At 46.9% G+C, this 24,025-nt stretch overlaps 1 protein-coding gene across 1 annotated transcript in view; it reads right to left on the bottom strand.

The window, feature by feature from the left end:
* TOP1MT (DNA topoisomerase I mitochondrial) overlaps positions 1-22,183 on the bottom strand; it is a 53,840-nt gene extending 31,657 nt beyond the window's left edge. Inside the window, exons 1-7 of the mRNA XM_074943744.1 lie at positions 22,165-22,183; positions 17,969-18,087; positions 16,084-16,186; positions 14,761-14,834; positions 13,708-13,810; positions 8,650-8,708; positions 1,103-1,210 (exon numbers count right to left, since the gene is read on the bottom strand). Of these exons, the coding sequence (XP_074799845.1) occupies positions 1,103-1,210; positions 8,650-8,708; positions 13,708-13,810; positions 14,761-14,834; positions 16,084-16,186; positions 17,969-18,072 (551 nt within the window). The 5' untranslated portion in view covers positions 18,073-18,087; positions 22,165-22,183. The remainder of the gene's footprint in view (positions 1-1,102; positions 1,211-8,649; positions 8,709-13,707; positions 13,811-14,760; positions 14,835-16,083; positions 16,187-17,968; positions 18,088-22,164) is intronic.
* Between the last annotated feature and the right edge of the window lie 1,842 nt (positions 22,184-24,025).

Raw genomic sequence — 24,025 nt, 5'->3', positions numbered from 1 at the left:
GGGGTGGGGCAGAGTGAGGACATGGCCTCGGGGAAGAGGCTGAGTGGGGGTGGGGCAGGGCACAGGCGGGGCCATGATCTGGGTGCCAGCTGCCCTCCCCTTCCATGGAGCTTTGCTTCCGGTGCTTCAAAGGGGGTGACGGGCAACCTATCTGATGGCTGGGATCGGTGAGCAGAGCCCATCAAAGCAATGGAGACTCTGCCCCCGTCAGGTGAGGGAGGAGCCACAGAACCCAGACAGCAACCGAGTGCGGAGGACAAAAACATGAACCAAAGGGACAGGGGTGCAGGTCACAGGATGAAAACAAGGGATTCAGGTGGTGACACTGAGCAGAGAATCCCAGACAGTGCCCACAGCTCCGAGAAGGAGTCACTGGACGCTGCCCAAGGACCAGAGATGAGAAAGAGGCCCCACAGTCAGAGAATCTCCCATCTAGCATCGTCCTGAACTGCCTCACGGCCACCTCAGCCAGGGCTAGGAAGAAGTTGGTGAGATGGTCTCAGGGCCGCGTGGGGCCATGAGCAGGGAGTGGGTAGAGGAACGGGTGTGGGGAGAAGTGCAGCGAGAACCTCAGTAAGAGGTTCTGCAAGCTGGTGCAAAGCAGACAAAGTCCGCTTGGAGACTAGAGTCCTCTGGTTTCTCCACTCAACAGCAACACAAGCTTCCCCACTGCAGCCCAGCACTCTGCTTCCACCCTGACGCTACAAGCTCACTGAGAAAGACATGCAGGTGGCTTCGTCCACACAGGGACCATCCTGGGCCTTCCCAGCCATTTCAACGAGGCTGTCGCACTGCTACAAAGTGGACCAGCGAGACGTGGAATCAAGCTGCAGGTGCAGGGGCGGATGTGGCTGGGACCAAGCACTGGTCACCTGGATTAGAGATGTCTGAAGAACACCGATTCCTCCCCCACACTTCTAATAGGAGTTGAAATGACAGGGTATGAATCTTAAACCCAAGACTCACGTAAAATCCTCCTATCTCCGTAGCCAGCTGAGGTTGCAAGACAACCCTGATGCAAATTGAGAGCAAGGGCAAGACAATGCCCTCAATGAAAATTAACATGCTGCTCCAAATGCTACAAACCCTGCAGCGTATAAACCTTTCAGTGCTCCCCTCCCTGGGCTGGCCCTCTTCACCCTCCTGCTCCCCCGGATGAGAAGCTTCCTGGCTGTTGCAGTCCGGACTGTCGGCAGCCGTCTCAAGGACTCTGAAACAAAGAGTCGGCGTGGCCAATTTGAATCTCAATCAGGATGCGTTATAAACTGATCCCTTGCCAAAGCAACAAGTGGAGGGCTAACCCCTTTTCAACGCAGCAAGAGACTATATGCCACAATCTCACGGCTTCACGCTGCAGCTTCAGCGCTGGTGCAGACCCACTACCTGTGTCTCTGTTTTTAAAGGGCTGGACAAAAACTGCATACCTGCACTGTTGAATCTCACCTTATGAGAATGGATTTGCTTACGGCAGCTACAGAGGGAAGTGGGGGTGGGACAGACTGATGTGTGCAATTAGAAAAGAGAAATATAATTTACTTGTATTATGGCATTGGCTAGAAACCCAGCTGAGACTGGGGCCCCGCAGTGCTCGATACTGTATTCACACTAGTAAGAGGCAGTCCCTGGCCTAAGAGCTCACAGTCTAAATAGACAAAGGGCTGGCGAGAAAACACGCACAGAGAGGGGAAGTGACTTGCCCAAGGTCACTCAGAAAATCAGTGGCAGACCCAGGAACAGAGTCCAGTTCTCCTGAGTCCCAGTCCAGTGCTCATCTATTAGATCACCATGGCATGAGAGATGGAGGGTGTAGACACAGAGAGAAAGAGGAGATGAGACAGACGCTCGAGACAGTGCAGGAAAGATGCACCGTTATCCATAACACAAAAGAAAGGAGTGAAGCCAGGAAAGATAAAGAGGTGTAACAGAAGCAAGAGAGATTAAGTGTAATCACTGTCAAGTTGATTGACAATATGTTGTAATTAAATACAGCAGCTAATAAAGCTTGCACTGCTGGCTTATTCCTGAAACCGCCGGGGGTGAGTTTGTGGGAGCTGGGGAGCAGTTATTTTTCATTCTGGCTTGCAGGCTGGTGATTTTTTAAAGCTGTGCTTATTACATTAGAGGCAAGTAAATAGACTCAAATGCTTTCCTAAGACTGCTTTGCCCTAAGAGCCTATCGCTGCACTTGCGCCAAGGATGCAGAGTGATCACAGATGGGAAGGGAGATAAGCCCGTTGGAATCTCTGGAGACTGAAGGACCAGATTAAACCAGCAAGGGGCTGCAGCAGCAGTCTGCTGATCCAGCTCGCTGGGGTGTACCAACAGCGAGGCTCCCAGCAATGGGATAGACCCAAGGGCCATAAACTCCAGACCCAGCTCACCCCCCAAACTCTGATCCAGCCACTCAAAACAAGAGAACCTGATGGCGTAGGACACAGGGCCTGTGACAGGAAACAGACTCATCCAGGCCCACAGGTCTGGGCAGCTGGCCAAGCAGCAACAGATCAACATTCTTTTGGTGTGCACAGAATGACACCAGATCAGCTCCTCCGAAACGTGACGGGGCCATCGCACTGCCATCTGGCCTTCTAACCCCACAGTTCCGGGCATGTGGCTTTCCAGGGGAGTGAGCCACGCAACGCCCGTTAATGTCAATGGAAGTCGTGTAGATGAATCCCCTGCTCGGCTTTGATTTACCCACCTGGGGCGGGAGTGGGGATACTTTACAGCAATGAGTGCTTCCGAAGGTTCACTGCTGCAACTGGTATTGGAAGCACGTTAGAAGTGGAGGGAACAGGGTTAACCTAGAGCTGGCCGCTCTTAAGATTTGTTAGGACTAATCATAGAATATCAGGGTTGGAAGGGACCTCAGGAGGTCATCTAGTCCAACCTCCTGCTCAAAGCAGGACCGATCCCCAACTAAATCATCCCAGCCCGGGCTTTGTCAAGCCTGACCTTAAAAACTTCTAGGGAAGGAGATTCCACCACCTCCCTAGGTAACGCATTCCAGTGTTTCACCATCCTCCTAGTGAAAAAGTTTTTCCTAATATCCAACCTAAATCTCCCCCACTGCAACTTGAGACCATTACTCCTTGTTCTGTCATCTGCTACCACTGAGAACAGTCTAGAGCCATCCTCTTTGGAACCCCCTTTCAGGTACTTGAAAGCAGCTATCAAATCCCCCCTCGTTCTTCTCTTCCGTAGACTAAACATCCCCAGTTCCCTCAGCCTCTCCTCATAACTCATGTGTTCCAGTCCCCTAATCATTTTTGTTGCCCTCCGCTGGACTCTTTCCAATTTTTCCACATCCTTCTTGTAGTGTGGGGCCCAAAACTGGACACGGTACTCCAGATGAGGCCTCACCAATGTTGAATAGAGGGGAACGATCACGTCCCTCGATCTGCTGGCAATGCCCCTACTTATACATCCCAAAATGCCACTGGCCTTCTTGGCAACAAGGACACACTGTTGACTCATATCCAACTTCTCGTCCACTGTAATCTCTAGGTCCTTTTCTGCAGAACTGCTGCCGAGCCATTCGGTCCCTAGTCTGTAGTCTAATATTAGATCAGATACATTAGTCACTAGAGTTAACTACCGTACCTGCAAAAAAAGGGAGTCACTCCCAAACGGGCAGGGGGGAAAGAAGATGTGATATAGCTTTAAGGAGTAAGCATGCCATATTCCTGGCCTGCAGGTGTCACTGGGGAGCTACCATCCGGACAATGGGTCTTTAACCCGCATGACTGTGCCTACAGCAACTCTCAATGGGATCTCACTACAGATATATACCCAGCATGCCCCAGGGCTGATCTCGTTCTAACCTTGCCCTAAAGGCAAGCAACCGGTCTGTAATTAAGTTACAAACCCAAAAGCAAGCAACGTCTGCCTGCCTCACTAACTCCAGTATGCCAAGAAGCACTGTGGATCTCAATGCAGTCTTCTTAAAGTCCGCTCTCCATCCAGAAAATCATCGGCAGGGCTTCACCGTATGAGAAAAGGAATCGGCAGAGAAACAATAAAGTGTCTTCATTCAGATTCCTTATCATTGCAGTTTCACAGAATCCCCGCTGCCAACAGGGTCTGCTGCATGCAGGGGAGAAGATTTCAAGAGTGATGACTGATTTGCGGGGGGCACTGGTTTTTGGAATGTCCCAAGCTCCTGCCCTCTGGAAATCAGCCTCTTTAAGGTGTCAGGCTGGGCACCAAGTAATTAAATACTAGTCACTTTGGAAAGAGCCAAAGGTTCTTGCATGAGGTTAACCTGCAGCACGTGCCTCACTGAAATGTCAGAGAGCAGACAACCATCCCCTGCTGCTTAAGGCTTGATGCAATTTAATCCCCAGTATTGAAAGAGATGCAAGCACAACTTCAGATGCAATTATCCTTCAGCAATTATTTAGCTTCTCTTAGGACACAGGATAAGAGCTTACAACTGTGCTTAGCGGAGCTGTTTCCCTTTGGATTGGTTCCCCTCTGCTTATTTGATACAGTGACTGCCACTTCTCTCTCTGACATCAATTCCCAGAGCACATACAGGTCAAATACAGATTAGTGGGATCTGTTAAATCTGAACTCTCACCAGGGAGGGCAGGGAGAAAGCTTTACAAACATCCACACTGAATATTAGCAGCCTTTGCAGCAACCACAAACAAATTAAGTAGGGTCACAAGCGGAGATATCCCAGGCCAGAATTCCAGTCTTGGAACAAACTGCTTTCCAAAGCGAGGAGGTTGGATGCAAGGGGGTTGGGTGCAAGGGGGTTGTGAAGTGCTGCCAGGTTACCTGATGCCACCAAAATTTTGGAAAAACAAATACAGAAGCAGCTCTGAAAATAGATCAGTTTCACTCAAGGGGTTTCAATTACAGCTGGCTATTCAAAGGGACAAAGCCAGTGTTGCTGGACATTACTCATGCTGGCATAATTGTGTGCTGCGGGAGAACAGAAAATGCTCGGTCCTTAACAAAAGCCCCATTGGCCTGGATGTTTTCTGCCTGGAACAAAGGATTTTAGGCGTCTTACTAAAAGATATGCTCTAATTGGTCATATGCATTATTGGGCTCACTGGCATCACATAAGCAGGTATAATTGAGTTAGTCATGAGTTACTGGGTTCAATATTGTCCCATAACAAAGAAGGAGAACGCCGCCCCCTACAGGAATCACCGGATGAGGCTCTATTGCCTGTGTTATGCAAGAGGGTCAAATTAGACGATCATAACAAAATCCATCAGTGACACTCTTGATTCTCTCAAGCGAAGGAAGCAAGGCGGTCACGTGTCTGCTGTCTCCGTATATTGACTAATGCTTAGAGACCGCAAGCGAAGTTCCAGTTGGTACATGTTAACATTGACACCCAAGGCAATAGGTCTATCCAGTTTGGTTTGGGATTTCACTCTGCCTGCGTGCTGGGTTTGGGGAGGATAACAGCAAAGAACTTGTTGAACTGGTCCTGGCAACTCCAAGGTCTAGCTCGTATAGACAAGCTAGAGGCGGGGAGGATGACAACACATTGGTAACTGCTCTCTTTCTCCTCCAGAAACGCAGCAGGGAGTGTGAGCTGAAGAGCCCAGAACACGGGTTTAGGGCTTAATTTTCTATTTAACAGCCGTTCACGGCGTGGGAGGCACTGGGAGTCACCCAGGCTTTGTCTACGCTGGCAACTGAACGACAAAACTTTTGTCTTTCAGAGGTGTTTCCTCCCCCAAGACAAAAGTTTTGCCTCGACAAGTGCCAGTGTGAACAGAGCGTTGTCGGCAGGAGCGCTCTCCTGCTGACCACACAAACGCCGCTCCTTGGGGGTGGAAGTTTTTTGTCAACAGGAGTGGTGACAAACAGCGGCTAGACGGCACGACGTTTAGCAGCACAGCTGTGGCGACACAGGTGTGTCGCTGAAAGCTGCGTAGTGTAGACAAAGCCACACTGACATCCTTCAGTGACGTCTGTGCTTCCAGAGACGGGCTTTAAGTGTCCCCTGAAAGCTCCCAGCTAATAATGTCTGATGTGGTCAGGAAGGAAAAGGCCATTGATACAGTGCTGAAAAGGACCTAAGGGTCACAGTGGACAAGAAGCTGGATATGAGTCAGCAGTGTGCCCTTGTTGCCAAGAAGGCTAACGGCATTTTGGGCTGTATAAGTAGGGACATTGCCAGCAGATCAAGGGACGTGATCATTCCCCTCTATTAGGCATTGGTGAGGCCTCATCTGGAGTACCGTGTCCAGTTTCGGGCCTCACACTACAAGAAGGACGTGGAAAAATTGGAAAGAGTCCAGCGGAGGGCAACAAAAATGATTAGGGGACTGGAACACATGAGTTATGAGGAGAGGCTGAGGGAACTGGGGATGTTTAGTCTGCAGAAGAGAAGAATGAGGGGGGATTTGATAGCTGCTTTCAACTACCTGAAAGAGGGTTCCAAAGGGGATGGATCTAGACTGTTCTCTGGCAGATGACAGAACAAGGAACAATGGTCTCAAGTTGCAGTGGGGGAGGTTTAGATTGGATATTAGGAAAAACTTTTTCACTAGGAGGGTGGTGAAACACTGGAAAGCGTTACCTAGGGAGGTGGTGGAATCTCCTTCCTTTGAGGTTTTTAAGGTCAGGCTTGACAAAGCCCTGGCTGGGATGATTTAGTTGGGGATTGGTCCTGCTTTGAGCAGGGGGTTGGACTAGATGACCTCCTGAGGTCCCTTCCAACCCTGATATTCTATAATTCATTGCGCATCATTTCCCTCCCCACTCCCAACCCCCGGCCTCTCCCCACACCACAGACAGAACAGCGACAAATACTTGTAGTAAGTAAAACCTAGGATTAATACTCAGAAGAGGAATGGGCTGGTGGTTAAGGAAATGGATTGCGATTCTCAAGAGAGCTGGGTTCAAACTCTTGCTCTGTGACTGACTTCCAGTGTGATCTTGGGGAAGTCACTCTGCTCTCATTTCTCCATATGTAAAAAGAGGATAATTCTTCCTTGCCGTGTCTGTTTAGACTATAAGCTCTTTGGGACAGGGACCGTCTCTTCTTAAATGTGCGTGCAGTGCCAAGCACAACAGAGCCCCAATTTCAGTTGGAACCTATCGGCCCTGGGGTAATATAAATAAATTATTCACAACTGACTTTCCCTCAGCACCACCACTGGGTTCAGAGTTCCCTGCTCCCTTATGGTCTTCAGCATATTCTGCAGATCAAGACAGGGGAAATGTATTGGATTTTTTCCCAAGAGTTACACAATTTCAGCTAAACTCATTAAGCAAGTAACCGACATACTCCGTAAAATATGTCAAATTCCTAAAATCTGATTAAGTCTAAAGGGAGCTGGGGTCTGTGTAAATCAACACGTGAGAGGCTGAGAGTTGACTCATTACCCAACCTCCTCTTAAAATAAGAGCACGCTGGGGTAGAGAAAATCATTTTGACTCCCCTGCAAACATTTAGGGGTTTAACTCCCCCTCCAGCAGCTCTCTCATTCCCAGCAAGAGGCATTGGAGAAGTCACTGACCCTAAAATGAGGGAAGTGAAAATTAGCCAAGTTCACATTAACTCCTTCCTCTCAGATCACAGTGCAACCTCAATACGTAGCAATGTATAGAAAATACAAACCTATTGGACTTCAGATGCGTATTGTCTTATCTTAGTGTTTTCTATAAAGCCCATCACTGTAATTACTAAGTACGTGTAATCAATCAACAGTCCCCTTCAATATTTACTCCTCGCTGCTCTGAAGCAAAGGATTAAGGGCTTGATCAAATGCCCACTGAAATCAAGTGGATACTAAAGTGGGTGCTGGATCGGGTCCCAAGCTGGATGTAAAGATTACATTGAAAATTGATGTCTTAGCCCTGCTTTCCTAGGTAAAGGAGAGGTGATAATTTAGTAGCCAGGTCCCTGCTTTGCTCAGAGTAATGCCACAGTGAGTGGTGTGAGTTTCTTATCATAGGGAGGAAAAAAATCAATTCAGTACAGTTGCAATTTGTATAAAAATTGCAGAGCAGCAAAGTTCCAACATTTCCCTGGTAAATCTGAGGCCACAAACAATATGAAAAATCTCCCAGTGCAGAAAACATAGGAAAGGAAATAATATACAGAGATTATGGAAAGCTTAAGTCTCATCAGAAGCTTGGGTAAGTGAAACCCAGGTTACAAACCAGAATATTGTCAAAGGGTAAGTTTCTTTCAACGTTCCTCTAGGAATCAACACTTAGGTTTTGTCTCCACTAGAGTCCTCCCCACCCACTCAAATCTCCCGTCTTTGTTACCACTGGTGCAAGCTCTAGTAGCTAGTCGCATTTTTACCACCATTTTATCCAGCGCTGCTCTGAGTGGTGGTTAAATCAGTGTCCGATCTACACCAGCATTTCCCTGCATACCACTGGAAGAAATCTTCAAGGAAAGTCAGGAGGATCTGAGCTCAGGTGGCTAGCCCGAGCCACTGCCATAACGACACACTGCTATTTTTAGCGAGCTAGCTCGGCTTGAGCTAGCGTGAGTCTGACTACCCGGGCTGGGCGGTGCGCTCCCAGCAGCAGTGTAGACACATCTGTGGCAAACAGTTGCTCCGTGAGTTTAGCGTGTTTGCACATGTGGCCTCTCCTGTCCACTCGCGCAATGGTCTATTCCCCACCCCTCCACATGCCGAACCATTCATTTCTCACCTGGGAGCGCTCGCTGGCCCTGAAGCTGGAGTTTTGGTTGGGATGGGCTCAGTCTCCACCTGAAAGAGATTTTATTACCTTGGGATCCAAGCAATGCACATTCTTTGAGCTGGAAAAGGAGACCATTATCTACAATGGTCCCAGCACCAGAGATGCCACTCAGCTAAAGCCTGGGGCACAGAACCCAATATACTCCCCGCACCCTGTAGCCAAGTTTACCCAATTCAACTCTCAGGCAGGCCATTTTCAAGCAAAGGGACCTAAAAAGTCCACATTTAGGTGCCTACATAAATGACCTGATTTTCAAAAGGGCAGAGGCACCTGCAGTGTGTGGGAGTTTCTGCCTGGAATGTAGATTGTTTTGGCTAATACAGACTTTGGAAGTGTGCTGGATGCTTTCCAGAACAAATACATGGGGCCCTGCCCCAAAGAACTTACAATCCAATGTCAGAGGTGATGCAACGAGTCGGAGGGACAGACAATCAAGAATGGAATGAGCTACATTCCAGGGCTACAGAAATATGATAATGTAGCAACTGAGTTATGGTCCACGTACATCTTAAGACGTTCCATGAAGGGCAGGCAAACCCTTCTTGTAGGCAACAGAGATGAAGCGAGCTTCTAGGAGGGATCTGGATGAGAGCAGGGCGGTGGCCTGGGGAACAGGGATTGGGAGACTGAGCCGTGGCTTTGGTGAGAGCTTGGAAACAGATTATGAAAAGGGATTGACGCAGTCAATGCAGGAGCTAGGGAGGACAGAGGTAGAGGTGGAGGAAGATGCAAAAGAAGACAAATAGATACATAAGCCAGGGCACGGCAGCCTAGGGCCTTGAATACAAAAACTTGATGATGCTCAGCTTGAATGTGGCCCTAAATGTTTATCCCCTGGGGGAAAATGAAGCTTTGTTGTATTTTCACATTCAACATTTCAATGAGAGAAACTGGTCTTTCGTTTGTCTCAAGCCGATTTCTGCACAATGTGCCATAGCAAAACACACACCTCGGCACTGTCATGCAAGCACTCCCGTTGACACACCACCTGCCAAAGGTGAAGTCTTTAATTACAAAATTCACCTCATCCACGTTTTTCTTTTAAGACTTGAACAGGCTGCCAAACTCAGATGTTTCTGAACATGGTTTTGCTTAGAAACAGCTCTGCTCATTGGCCATATTTTTAATTTCTGCCTATTAGTTAAGATACCTGTAGGCAAACAAGATCAGTCATTCCCTACAAACACACTGACTCTTGAATTCACACTCCTCAGTCTGTAATATCACAATCAGATGGTGGTAAATTCAGGAGGAATGAACAGCTGAGATCTCTGCTCTTTGGGGCAGGGACCGTCTTTTAGTCCTGTGTTTGTACAGCACCTAACACCATGGTGTCCTGATCCAGGACTGGGCACCCTAGGCATTATGGTCATACAGATATTTGCAACTGACACAGATATGCATCTGTCAAGGTTCCTTCCCCACTCTGAACTCTAGGGTACAGATGTGGGGACCTGCATGAAAACCCCCCTAAGCTTATTTTTACCATCTTAGGTTAAAACTTCCCCAAGGTACAAACTATTTTACCTTTTGCCCCTGGACTTTTTTGCTGCCACCACCAAGCATCTAACAAATATAACAGGGAAAGAGCCCACATGGAAACGTCTTTCCCCCCAAAATCCCCCCAAGCCCTACACCCCCTTTCCTGGCGAAGGCTTGATAAAAATCCTCACCAATTTACATAGGTGAACACAGACCCAAACCCTTGGATCTTAAGAACAAGGAAAAAGCAATCAGGTTCTTAAAAGAAGAATTTTAATTGAAGTAAAAAAATCACCTCTGTAAAATCAGGATGGTAAATACCTTACAGGGTAATCAGATTCAAAACACAGAGAATCCCTCTAAGCAAAACCTTAAGTTACAAAAAGACACAAAACCAGGAATATACATTCCATTCAGCACAGCTTATTTTATCAGCCATTTAAACAAAACAGAATCTGATGCATATCTAACTAGATTGCTTATTAACCCTTTACAGGAGTTCTGACCTGCATTCCTGCTGCGGTCCGGGCAAAGGCATCACACAGACAGAGAGAACCTTTGTTTCCCCCCCGCCCCCCTGCAGCTTTGAAAGTATCTTGTCTCCTCATCGGTCATTTTGGCCAGGTGCCAGCGAGGTTATCTTTAGCTTCTTAACCCTTTACAGGTGAAAGGGTTTTTTCCTCTGGCCAGGAGGGATTTAAAGGTGATTAGCCTTCCCTTTATATTTATGACAGCATCGATACAATAACGTTATCGGTGAACGTTCATAAGGGGAAAATGAACTACCATGCTTCAGAGACTGTAGCCCAGCTCCTGGTGCGAACAGCGAGTCAAACACATTGACTGAGGAGAGATCTTAGACATTTTGACGTACCGTGGCAATCCTGCAAACACCACAACCTGGGATTGCACTGAGGAAGGGAAGGAAAAGCAACACCAGAAAGCTGACAGCGCCACATGTCTCTGAAGCAATGGGCTGCACCTCCGAGGCCCTGCCGTGGGAAACACCACCATTACGAACCAGACTCCAGTCTTCTCCACACAAAGCCCTACTGACATCAACAGGACTCTGCATGGGCACAATGCTCTCCCAGCACTGATCCAACTGCAGGATCAGAGCTGTAGCTGTCAGCTCCTCAGGGCAGGGGCCCCGTCCACCGTGTACTCTGTACAAGGTTGACCGTGCTGACGACAAGCAGCAACTAACGCAATTGTGAGTGTAGCTACTAACACTATCCGTATCCATCTTCATACCGCTAGGGGGAGAAAAACGGGGGGGGAAGGCAAAGGCTGGGTGACTTGACAAGTGGCACTGTATAGATCAAATTATCATAACATTGCATTAGCCTAGTACAGACACTCCCCGACTTACGCAATCACTCCGTTCCAGAACGCCTTGCGTAACCCGAGTTTTGCGTACGTCGGAAACGTATACCCGACCATTACAAAAAAAACCCCCAAAAACAAACTAAAAAAAAGCTCCTATTTCTAGCTTACGGAGCTTTTTCCATAAGTGCGAATTTGCGTAAGTCAGGTCTTGCGTAACCCAGAGCGCGTCTGGATTCTCCTGCTTAAAAATAGTGACCAAGGCCTGGGCTGCAGTAGAAGATTAGGTTGGTTTAACTACGTTGGTCAGGGGTGCGAAAAATCCACCCCCCTGAACAGCACTGTTAAGCCGACCTAAGTCCCCATGTAGACAGAATTCCTCCATCAACCTAGCTACGGCCTCCCGGGGAGGTGGCTTATCTAGGCTGATGGGAGAACCCCTCACATCAGCGTAGGCACTATCTACGCTGCAGTTGCTGAACTGGGCCTCTGTAGCATATTAAGGGTAGACAAGCCCCAAGCGATCACGCTTTCAGATGAACACACTGTGTCCACTGGACACAGAGATTCAGGAAACCTTTATCCGATTGGCTTCGGAACCACACCCCGAACCAGATGCAGCTCCGTTTATCTCACCACGCACAGCTCATCCTCTTGCAAGCACAGGGCACATTTACAACACGCGAGGTACCCTAGTTTGGAATGCGGGTAGGGTGTTGGAGGGCACTCTAATGCAGCAGGAAAAGTTTCATGGCACAAGCGGTCAGGATCCTAGGTTTAGCTATTAGTTGCAAGATGGCACGTCCAGCAGCACAGCTCTTCTTATCACTACCCGCTCTGTGGCACAGTTCAAACTGTCAGGCACATCACAGACGACTGCCCAATCCATGCTCATCCTGGAGGTGTCGCAGCCGTTCAAATGGCTCCCCCACCCCTGCTCTGGACTGGATCAGAGACCTTAAAATCCAACTGCAGTCATGTTGCTTTCACCATTCCACTACTGCCATACGACAGAAGAGGATCACTACCACTGTTCCTGCTAAGCTGTGCGCGTGTACCCAGATCCTAAACCCCGCGCACAAGGCGAAATACCGCGGGCACAAAAATTTCCACAGAAGAAATTTTTTGCACACACAGCCTGTCAAAAATGAGAGGGAACACTGATCGCTACGCTGGGGCCATGGGGCAGTACTAGCAGAAGGTAGTGTGTGTTAGTGATGGGAATATAGCCTGAGACAGAATTGTGGGTTTTGTTTGCCCATTTGACTTTTGATATTCTTACATCCTTACTAACATGTCTGAACAAAGACACTGGGTGGTCCATCTGCCCACAGCCAGATAGGGCTTATAGCATAATGAGGAAAGATAAGGAATAGCATTAACGTGTTGCTGGATATGGTTGCAGTTTGACATCTGAATGTACAACTCCTCTCCCAAGACAAGGTCAAGCAACCAGCTGGGAGGCGCAAGAGGGATGGGGGAGAGGTATAAGAAACACTAAAAGCCAAAGAAAAGGTGGCCTTGGCCAGTACACAACCTCACTCCCTACCCCTCGCCTGGGATACAAAAGAGGTGGGACCGAAGCCCCCAGACTCAACACTCCAAACCAGAACATGACCATAAATTGTCAGGGATGGGAGCAGGGGCCTGCATGACAGGTATAATTAGGCCTGATATGGAGGAGGAAGTGGGGAAAAGGCTCTACTGGTGTACAGAGCTATAGCTCTGCTCACTTGATTAGACACCCCATTGCCTGCCCTTTGGACTCTGGCCTTCTGCTTTCTGTCTGCGCGACGAGAACCAAGAGACGGCGAGGGGAAGCCCTCCCAGAGTGCTCTCCTCTCTAGCACCTAATATCACTTCCTATATTTTCCATGCAGGTCTCCCTCCAAGTACAGACCAGGCTCAGTCTAACCCTGCCAAGCATCTATGATCTGCCAAGATCCCAGCACGGGTGATACAACTCCATACACTTCATTAACATACTCATTCCGCTGTGTATTGTGGACTTACTGTATATTTATATCAATGTACACACATCACGTCCTCCAGCGGCTGCCAGCTTTGCACTGGGAACGTCACTCTTCTCCCCTGAATCTCATACTGCCGGTTGCCCTAGAGCTGCACTTAGAATCAGAGAAATGTAGGGCAGGAAGAGATGTCAAGAGGCGTGGGGTTCCCAAAGTCTTTGAGACATACCTGTCTGCGCTTGGCCTTCTCCTCCTCTGGAGCTTTGGACTTTTCTTCCAGTTTTTGGCTGGAGGCTTCATTCTCAGCAGCCTCTTCTTGCTTTAGAGAGCTTCTTAGCAAAAAGAGAGACAGAATGACGGGAAAGCAGGTTTTACCAGCAGGCCATTTTGCATTTGAATAAATGAAGAAGAGAAATTGAAAGAGACATTTTTATTCTCCTAGGCAACTCCCCAACTATCTGTCATCTTTTCTGCTGATCCACCAGATTAAAGGTTAGGACCCTCTGGAGCTGTGCTAGCATCCACCTCCCATCACTAACCTGCAGATTCATTAGTAGAACAACCTCGCCTATAAGCCAAACAAAGAGACATTTTCTGAATCTGGCAGCGCTTGATAAGCTGAGCTGATCGCTCCTTGACGCAAACAATGAGAGGGAAAAAGCTGGCGTCATCCCCAATGCTAGAGGGCTCACATCCAGCGGAGATCACAAATAGAAATGAAGTAGTTTCCATCCTAGCCCCTTGTGGAAAAGTAATTCACATCTCGGAATCCACCGTAAAAATCAGCACAACTTGTAGCCTTCTGCTCAAGAGAAAGCAAGGAAAGAACTGCAGGGTTGGAGAATGCTGGAGGTTCCAGTGTCCTCAAGCTTCATTGCACTGCAACCCCCTTCTGACAACAAAACTTACTATATGACCACAAGAGGGGGGACCGAAGCCTGAGCCCACCTGCTCCGGGCAGGGGGGAAGGCAAAGCCAAAGCCCGAGCCCCAAAGCCGAAGCCCTTAAGCGTCAGCTTCAGCCCCGGGCCCCAGCAAGTCTAACACCAGACCTGGTGACCCCAATAAAATGGGGTTGCAACCCACTTTGGGGTCTCGACCCACAGTTTGAGAACTGCTGGGTTAGGCCTTGGACACTGGAACTGCAGCGGGTGGAGAGGATATGACAAGGGCAAGAACTGATGAGCACTGAGGCAGCTTCAGAGCAAATCTAGCATTCTATTGGTCTAAGTGCTCCATCTCCCGCCCTCAGAGGAGGTCGGGACAAGTTAATTAAAAGTTACCTGCTTATGACGTTTTCTTGCAACGGCTTCTCCTTGGATCTTGGCGGCCTCATCTTCTCTTTTAAAGCAGGGGGCTACATGTTGGAACAAAAGAGCATGAAAACAACTTGGTACAACACCCAGTTTAGAAGGGCAAAATGTGTCCAGAGCTAAACATTGCCCCTGTCCCACAAGGAGATGCTGTGAAGAGCCAGAACAGAATGGCGTTATTCTCCATCCAGACTACACAAGGTGTTCCAGCTCTTTAGCTCATCAAGGAGAAGGGTAAGGGGTGACACGTTCACAGTCTATAAGGATCTACATGGCGAACAGAAATGCGGTAACAGAGGATCTCTTCAATCTGGCAGACAAAGGTAAAACAAGTTCCAACGTCCAGAAGTTGAAGCTAGACAAATTCACACTAGAAATAAGGCACACATTTTTAAGTACTTAGCCACTGGAACAACTTACCAAGGACTGTGGTGGATTCTCCCTCACTGGCAATTTTTTAATCAAGATTCGTCGTGGCTCTAAAAGATCTGCTCACATTCAAACAGGAATTAATTCGGGGAAATCCTACAGCCCATGTGGTACAGGAGGTCAGACCGGCTGATCACTGAGCTCCCTTCTGCCCTTACAATTTACGAATTTGCACCAGGAGGCCACAGCAGGCTGAGCGGAGGGTAACACTCGCATGCTGAGGATCTCAAAGCCCTCTACAGAAAGCAATGCAACGCCTAGCGCCGCTGGGTTTAAGGTGTATCCACATTTTACAGAGTGGGAAACTGACCCACCAATGGGTTAGGGCCCATTTTTCAGAAGCGTTGTGCATCCAAATCTCTCACTGAAGTCAACGGGAGCTGACACCAAACTCCCCATAACCCTCACACAGTCACACTGCTGGGGTCAGAGTCAGATCCTATCTCCAAGTCTCCCTGCGCTAACCAATAAGCCGCACTCCCTCCCACAGCTGAGAGGGTGAGTTTTTGGAGTCCACCGTTTAATGCTCGCTACCCTGTTCTAAGTCGGGGAAAAAACAAACAGAACAAAGGTAACTATCTGGACTCCCCACCCACACAGTGCCCCTGTGAGGCACGGCAGTGCTGTTACCCCCATATGACAGATGGGAAACTGAGGCACAGAGAGACTAAGTGACTTGCTTAAGTCTAACGGCAACAAATATAGTTTGGGAGAAATCACGTCTCTTATAAACATGAGTAAACAAAGAGCAGAAGGCGCAGCACAGCTGAGAAGCTGTAAGCGGTCACGATCTCGGGCTGCCCATTTCTCGCATAAAAACAAAACACGCATCAGTTCTTGCTTTAAAGGCCAGTTCCCTCCTACCTGGTCCTTTCGCTGAGCTTCCTCCCACTGGCTGTTCAGAGCTTCTGCTCTTGGTTTCTTCTCTTGTTCTTGTCCGTTCTGCTCAGAGACGTTCTTCCTTTTCCTTAGAAAAGGAAGACACATCCTCCATGTGATGGGGAAGGGACAAATCAAAGTAGCCAATTAGGTTTCTTGTAGTTAAGGCGACCAGCTAGCTTCCTAAAAAAGACCATACGCACCTTTGCCCCACGTTATTCTCCTTCCTAAGTTGTAGGAAGCTAGATACCCTCCCAGAAAATGAAATGACCCTATTTATTGCAATCAATGTGGATGGCTGCTAAACTCACCTGGGGCTACTTTCTACAGCACACTGAAGATGACAATCGTTAGGAATATCAAGTTCAACCTCACAGCATTACGTGTAATAGTAAAAACTGAAATAAAACCACGATGTTCTTTTCCAAGCTATGCTAAGCTACAGGCTCAATGCGTTTGCACAGGCTACGGTCAGGAGTCCAGCCCCAGAGTGCATTTCCTCCTTCTCCTCCCGTTGACTTCACGGTGCCTTTGGATCAGGCCCCACTCCTGGTAAACGCAGAAGCATTTCAAGAGAGGGTAGTACCTCGGAGGTCACAACCGTTGAAGGAATTTATTTCAACAGTTCTGGCATGAATTCTATCTTCTTGGAAAGCAGAAGTGAAACTCAGACATGCCAGCCAGGCCAACACAGCCAGAATGCAAGAAAACAGTAAATAACTGGAGCTTCTCTGAGCCATTTTAGCAACACACCTTGGGTAAAAGTTTGTTATCCATCTTGGATGGCTCCATTACCATAGTAGCTGAATCCGTCACAATCTTTAATCCTCACAAAACCCCTGGAATTCTGGAGGGAATATTATCCCTGAAGCACCTGGCATTGGCCACTGTCAGAAGACATGATACTGGGCTGGAGAGACCATTGGTTTGATCCAGTATGGCCATTCTTATGTTCTATTTTAACAGATGGGTTACTGACACACATACCTGCTAAAAATTGCAGGCTAGCCAGAGCGGCATGGGTGGTGGGACAGGCTAGTATCTGAGTATGTACCTAGGGTCTCGGATGGCATAAAAGTTGGGGCGGCTAGTCCCGCCCGCCACCCACACCACATTGCTATTTTTAGCACACTAGCTCGATCAAAGCTAGCACACGTACGTCGAGCTGAGCTGGAAATTTTAGCTGCAGCTGCAATGAAGACATACCCTAAGTGACTTCCCCAAGGTCACACGAAGAGTCTGTGTCATGGCAGGAAATGGAGCCTTCTGAATCCCAGGCTGGTCCTGGAACCACCAGACCATCCTTCCGTGCTGGTGACCCTCTCAACCTTCTACACGATTTGTTGCTGGAAAGACCCTTACATACTACATATTGTTGATAACAGCAGAGACACTTCACTGGCTGGTAAGATGTTAGCAGCCTCATCCATGTTACCTATATGAAGTACAGGGTTTCTCTCATGCTAGTAGAACCTTTCAAATGGCCAGAAAATGCTTTTTCCAGGCAACACCTGTACGTGAGGAACAGTGCGTGATCACAGCATTAAGGACCACCGCACAGATGCACAAAGGGGTAGCGTCAAGGTGGCACATTCAATGTTAATTTTTTTGCATTTCCTACTTTTTGAGCATTTACATTCTTAAGCAGACGGTGACAGTAGCACGAGCTAGGGTATTTTATACTAGTGACGCTGGAAATCACAGACCTACGATTAATAATAGTTAAATGAACATACGACACCATCAAAAAGGTCGAGAGGGCCAATGAGACGTTGGACAGCTGATGTCCATAGCTCTAATACCATCAATTCGATGCACACATTTTTCATGAAGTTACGGTGTATTCTTGCTGTCGCTGGAAACCACCTACCTGTTACTGTCATTCTTACTCTTCACTGATGAAGATGCTGTCTGGTCAGTTTCGTGATGGCTCCCAATGTCCCTCTCCTCTGCCAACTCTTCGTTATCCATCATGGTGCAAATTTACATCTGCAAAGAAAAGAGCTGCACGAACCAAATGTATAAAGCAGAAGCACTGCTGTTAAGAAGAAGAGCTGGCTGGCTGCATAAAGGTTGCAAAGACAACGCCCAGGTGAACTTGCATCACTGCATCTTTAAGTCGGGTACCATGCATGGGACATAAGCTCAGTATTTAGTTCAACAAGGAACACGGTAAAGCATTGCAAACAAAATGCATTTTTATCCTCAAATACCGGACCAAGCAATAAAAGAAAAACTCTGTGCACATCTAGAATATCAAGCAGCAACCACACAGCGCGGGTTCCTATAGAACAAAGCCTGCCAGTCAAACAGGACTGTTAATGTTTTTCTTATCAGGCTATAAAATTAGTGGACACAGAGAACAGATTAGACATGCTACTGGTATTTTAATTATTGATTGTTTTCATTATAGTAGCCCACAGAAGCCTGCCCCACGTCTGGGGCCTTATTGTGCCAGGCACTGAGTCTGCAATCTATACAGGCAAGACAAAGAAAGAGCGGTGGGGGAAACTGAGGCATAGAAAGGTGTAGTGACTTGCCCAAAGTCACACTGCAGAGCAGTGGTGGAGATGGGAATAGAACCCGGATCTTCCAGCTTCATGCTCTATCCACTAGACTATGAAACCTCCAGTGCTTCACGAAATTTCATTAGACTAGATCGTTCCAATGGGCTTGAATAAAAGCATTGTCCCGTGGACTGACACACGGGGTTTATAATAAAGACACCTTGGAATTCTATACTACTGGCCATCAGAGGATCTTGAAGTCCTTTCTAGTGTTAATGAACTGAGCTTCACAACACTGCAGGAAGGGAGGCACCAATAACCACTACTTGCTTCCTAGATAAGGGAACTGAGGCACAAAGAGGTTAACCCCAAATTCTCAAACCTGGCATCCAGTCCCGGGGGCCTAACGTTAGACATCTGAGGCCAGCTTTTCATAAGAGCTTTTCTGCATGTTGGGTGCTGAGCACTTTTGCAAATCTGGCTCTTATTCAGGTGACTAGTTGGGAACTCAGCTGATCTGGCCCTTACACATACCTAAGGCCCTTTGTTTTCCATTTTTATTTTACTTAATTTTCAGTGTTTATTACTACAACAACAAAAACCAGGTAAAAATAGGTGGGGGAAAAAAACTATTAATAATTTGTCTGGATAAATATTGGGGTTTATTCTGGTGGATGGAAGGACAGGGCGGAAAAGTATTTAATAGATTGAATTCCATTCATCAAAACATTAATGTGGTTTGCTGCAGAACTAAAACAGAACTCAAAACACAACCCCACCTCTGAGTTTAAGAAAACAGTACATCTCTAATCCCTAAATAAAACTTTGCATTTGAATAAACAGTTTACTGTCCTAGACTTAGAACTATTAGCCAATAAATATTTACATTTAATAATTGGGCCACACCATTTGCAGAGCATACACTCAATTTCATCCTTTTCTCCTGTTTTTTAAAACTTTCAAACACTTCCTTGCGTTCTGAAACATATTCTGACACCGATTTTTGTTTTCTTTCCATTTTAGTGTGTCAGATCTTTAAACTGGTATCTGCTAACAGCTTGGAATGCGTTTGTGGTGGGCGTGAGATTCATCAGTATGTTCCGATGCGCACACACTTCAGAGCTTGTGTGCCTGTTTATTCTGTGTATCTTCCACTAATACACAGCCTTACTTCAACAGGCAATTTTGCATCTACACAGGCTAATGTATTGTATTTTGCTAATAAAACAAGCTATTTTTTGTATATTCAAATGACACAAAAGTAGGGTGAAAATCAGAAAAAAATGAGTAATACTTTCTGTAAAACTCAGGATTTCTTTTTTTTTTTTTTGTAAAAATCAATTTAAACTGAAAACGAAGGGGCTTACACATACCCTACCTTCAGCTCACAGCTCTTAGTGACATCTGAGCACCTCCAGCTTCCACTGAAAATCAGGCCTTCAGGGCCACATCCTCAAAGGTATTTATTCCCTTCTGTAACTCCCATTGAAACAAGGGGTAAATAATTCTGAGGCTCCTGGCCTTAGACTCTAAAGTAAAGTACTAAAAAATTGAGGCAACTAAAATTATAGGCTCCTTTGAAAGTGTGCTCAAATTCACAAAGGAAATCTATGCAGAATTGGGAATAAAATCTAGATTCCCCTCCTCCCCCAGCTTCTAGTTCTGCCCCTTAACAAAATCACCTTTCACACCTAAGCAGGAATGTAGCAGGTTGCAGAGAGGGGCACAGTGGGCATTCAGGACTGATTATGCTTTTATTGTATTACTAACCCCAGGTGCAGAATTAGCAGCAAGCTCATTACAGCACTTTATCAATTACTGGACAACCAGGAAGTGAGTGAACATCAGACAGGGGCAGAAAAATAAAACAAAGCACACTGAGAAAACAGAACCCTCTAGAGGGAAAGAGAGAGTTTGACAAACTCCATCTGCCCATGAAAGCCCTAAGAACTTTAGGCAGAACAGGACTGGAAAAAATCAAGTCCATACTGGATGCAAATAATGCAACCAAAGTGTGAATGGAATGACATTGGGTCGCTTCCTCTCTCTGAAGGAAGTTAGCCCCTTTCCTACAGAAACTTGGCTCTTTCATCTCAAGAAACAAATGGGAGGGAAAATGAGGGGCTTGCAAACTTTTGGAGGAAATAAGACAATTCTTTCTGTTAAAAGCCTCATGCTTTGCAAGCCCTTTCATTGTATGATCTTAAACGCTACTGGATATTTGCTGGCGGTAGCTCACCTGGTTGGGGTAACACCCGGCTAAATAATATTGGTTAAGAAGAGATTCCCTCATGAATAGCTTCCTTGCTTTCCTCTCTAGGGCAAGTGCCCCCTTGCAGGAGCTTGATTTAAAGCCCCCATTCATCCCTGATTGGAAGATACTCAGCCCAGAGAGCTTTCTGGGAAATGTAGTCTTAAAATCAAAGTTAAACCAGCAGATAGAGGCTGTCTAAGCCTTGGGGGGGTTCTGGGAAAATTCACCTACATAAAAGGGTCCTCAGTTTACCTATATTAACTTTACTAGTCCTGGGCTAGCTAGTGGATGGAATAACTGTTATCATGGGTGGGGAGATGTAAGTGCAGTATTTTGTCAGTGCTACTACATCTGTTTCTTGAGCTGTGGTTTTGATTTTTACCAATTTTGTAATAAGAGAGTATTGTGTTTCTCCACGAAGCTGGTGGTAAGGTGACTTTTTTATGATTAGATAGCCAAGAAATAAATAGGTCTTAGGAATTTTCCAGTGCTGTAGATATTGCCTTTGGGGGGGCTTCACTGGTTTTTTAGTTAGTTAGTTGCTCCTAAAAACTTCCCTGCTTCTCCTGCCCTCATTTATAAGAGTTCTGTTTTTAATGTGCATGACTTTTAGTTAAAAGCTGGCCTAGAGAGAGTTTTCTTGTGCCAAGCTCTGCAGGCCCCTGGTCCCTTCTGCCCAAAGCTGTGAAACAAACCATTCTCCCCAAACTCGTTGAATCCTTCTTAGTTCCCAGTCCCTCTTTTGCTTGTCTGTATCACTCCCACTTCCTTCCCAGTGCCTTTTCAATAAACCAGTAAGGAGTATACTGGTAGCACATTCTACCCATATTTTGCAGCATGCCTCTGCTGTACCTTCCAGCGAGCGAGTTAAAGGGAGCAGCTTTCTATGCACATACTTAACCAGGAGTTATTACTTAATAAACCCTGCTTCTGAATGTCCTTCCAGGTTTCATGCTGTTCCAGGGGGTGGGAGGTGGCCCTTGTTACACACATTCAGTAGAAGGGAGGTGGCCCCCAGAAAGAAGTGAGCGTGCGACCTGGAAAGAATGCAAGCTAGTATTTCTAGGGAAAGCAACACCAGACAACTCTCTGCTGTAAAAATGGGGAGAGATCTCCAAGGGGGCAAACAGGCTCTCTGCTACACTGCTCCTTGCAAGCGTCTAGTGCTTTGCAAACATGTTTGCATAGCCGACCTTCTCTACCTTAGGCATCGCTTCTAAGAACAGTTAAACAACTGAACCCAGCTACCAACGGAGGCTGTGGGAGGGTGGGAATGTACTTTGAGCCCATCGATCCTTCCTTTACCTGGCAAGCCTGAGAGGGTGAGGTAGTAGTTTCCTCCCCCTGGCTTGATGCAGATGGTGTGGCTCTCTGTTTTCCTGGACCACCATCCACGCCCTGCAACTGGCTGTAATTAGACACAACAAACTAGCCCACGGACTGGCACTGCTCCAGCCGGAGGTCTGCTAAATAACCGGAGATACACAGAAAACCTGGAGCAACAATGTAGAGTGACCTCAGCTGGCACGTTCCATGCCTAACATTACTTCCAATGAAGTTAAAGGCAAGTCTGATGGGAAGCAATATTGGGCCCAGAGATTGTAACTAGCAGGACTGGGTCAGCGTGTTCCTAGATTTCTTCCTTCGAGGTGAAACACGTTGTCAGCTCTTGAACATTAACTAAACTCTTAAGAAATAGGTTTCAGAATAGCAGCCGTGTTAGTCTGTATCCGCAAAAAGAACAGGAGGACTTGTGGCACCTTAGAGACTAACAAATTTATTTGAGCGTAAGCTTTCGTGAGCTACAGCTACAGCTCACTGTAGCTCACGAAAGCTTATGCTCAAATAAATTTGTTAGTCTCTAAGGTGCCACAAGTCCTCCTTTTCTTTTTAAGAAATAGGGTTGGTTCCTCCTGGACAACTTCCCTGGGGGAACTGTTTGATTCTGGTTGCAGCAGGCTTGCAAAATCTCACCCACAGCCGGAGTGACTGTTCTTGCTGGGTGAGTATAATCACTGAATCCATTCCTCCCCCATGAACAGCAATCACCAGGGTAAAGGGCCGGCAAGGAGGCTTCCTGGGTCTTGGCTAGTAAACTTTCAGGCTTATTCTGCAAGTCAGAGTTATAGCAAGAAGCTGTAAAAACTAGTGTTATGGGGCATTCCATATGCTTGTTTTGCTTATCCACCCCCAGCTGCATTTGCCTGGGCTCCCATCTAGATAAACCTAATCCTGTCGTCCAGCTGGTGACCCCGTCACTGAAGATATTCCAGGCTAGTCAAGACACCCATGTATTATTAGGAATGACTTGGGGATAATGCATCAAATGAGACTAGATGAGCCACGAAAGATCCCTCCTAACCCAAACTGGATTTAGCCAGCGTAAGTCTCACCATAACATAACTCTCTGGGCCCTTCTGTTATTGCCAGGGCTACTGAAGGAATAGCAAGCAGCAGTGCTCTACTAATCACTAATATCTAGCTTCTTTCATAGACCTCAAACCACTTTACAAAGGAGGTCAGTACTGGGCAAAACAGCTCTTGATATTCCTAGCTAGGGTAAGACCATCTCTGGGTAGCACACTGCCTGGTCACTGATCCCCTAGCCAGAACACCAAAGTTGTTTAATGAATCCAGATCTCTCAGTGCAGTTCGGATAGTGTATGAAGCACTAGTGGATGAAATAAAGCAAACGAGAGTGCAGCCTGTCTAGCAGTATCAGTGTTTGACTTAAGTGCTCTGGTTTGTAATGTTGGTGATTGTGATGAATGCTACTCAGACTATCAGTTTTAACAGAGCTTCCTAATCGGCATAAAGTGAACCAGGAGCAGCAGGAGTCTCTGCATTAATGCACCCAGAATAGCTGGAGCTTCATGCAGGTGTAGACAAGACATTTAGGGTTTCTTGTTCCTAGATGTATTCTGCCATGGCTGCAGGTATTGCAGAACATAGTGATACATAAATCCTGCACTTGCTCATTAGACCGCTTCAAGAGATAGGCAGAAAGAGAACTACCACCATCCCCAATACTTAAAGCAACTTTGTCCTTTCAGTACAATGGCTCCATTTGGATAGTCTCGATGAGATAGTACAGTGTAGGATTTCTTTGTAACATGGGCGATATCAATCAACTCTGCCTGAAAAAAATGGCAGCAGCCCCAGAACA

The sequence above is a fragment of the Natator depressus genome, chromosome 2 (assembly GCF_965152275.1).
Source record: "Natator depressus isolate rNatDep1 chromosome 2, rNatDep2.hap1, whole genome shotgun sequence".
In the NCBI taxonomy this organism is placed as follows: Eukaryota; Metazoa; Chordata; order Testudines; family Cheloniidae; genus Natator; species Natator depressus.
Note: the sequence above shows the minus strand (reverse complement) of the source record. Positions and strands in the feature narration are given on the sequence as shown.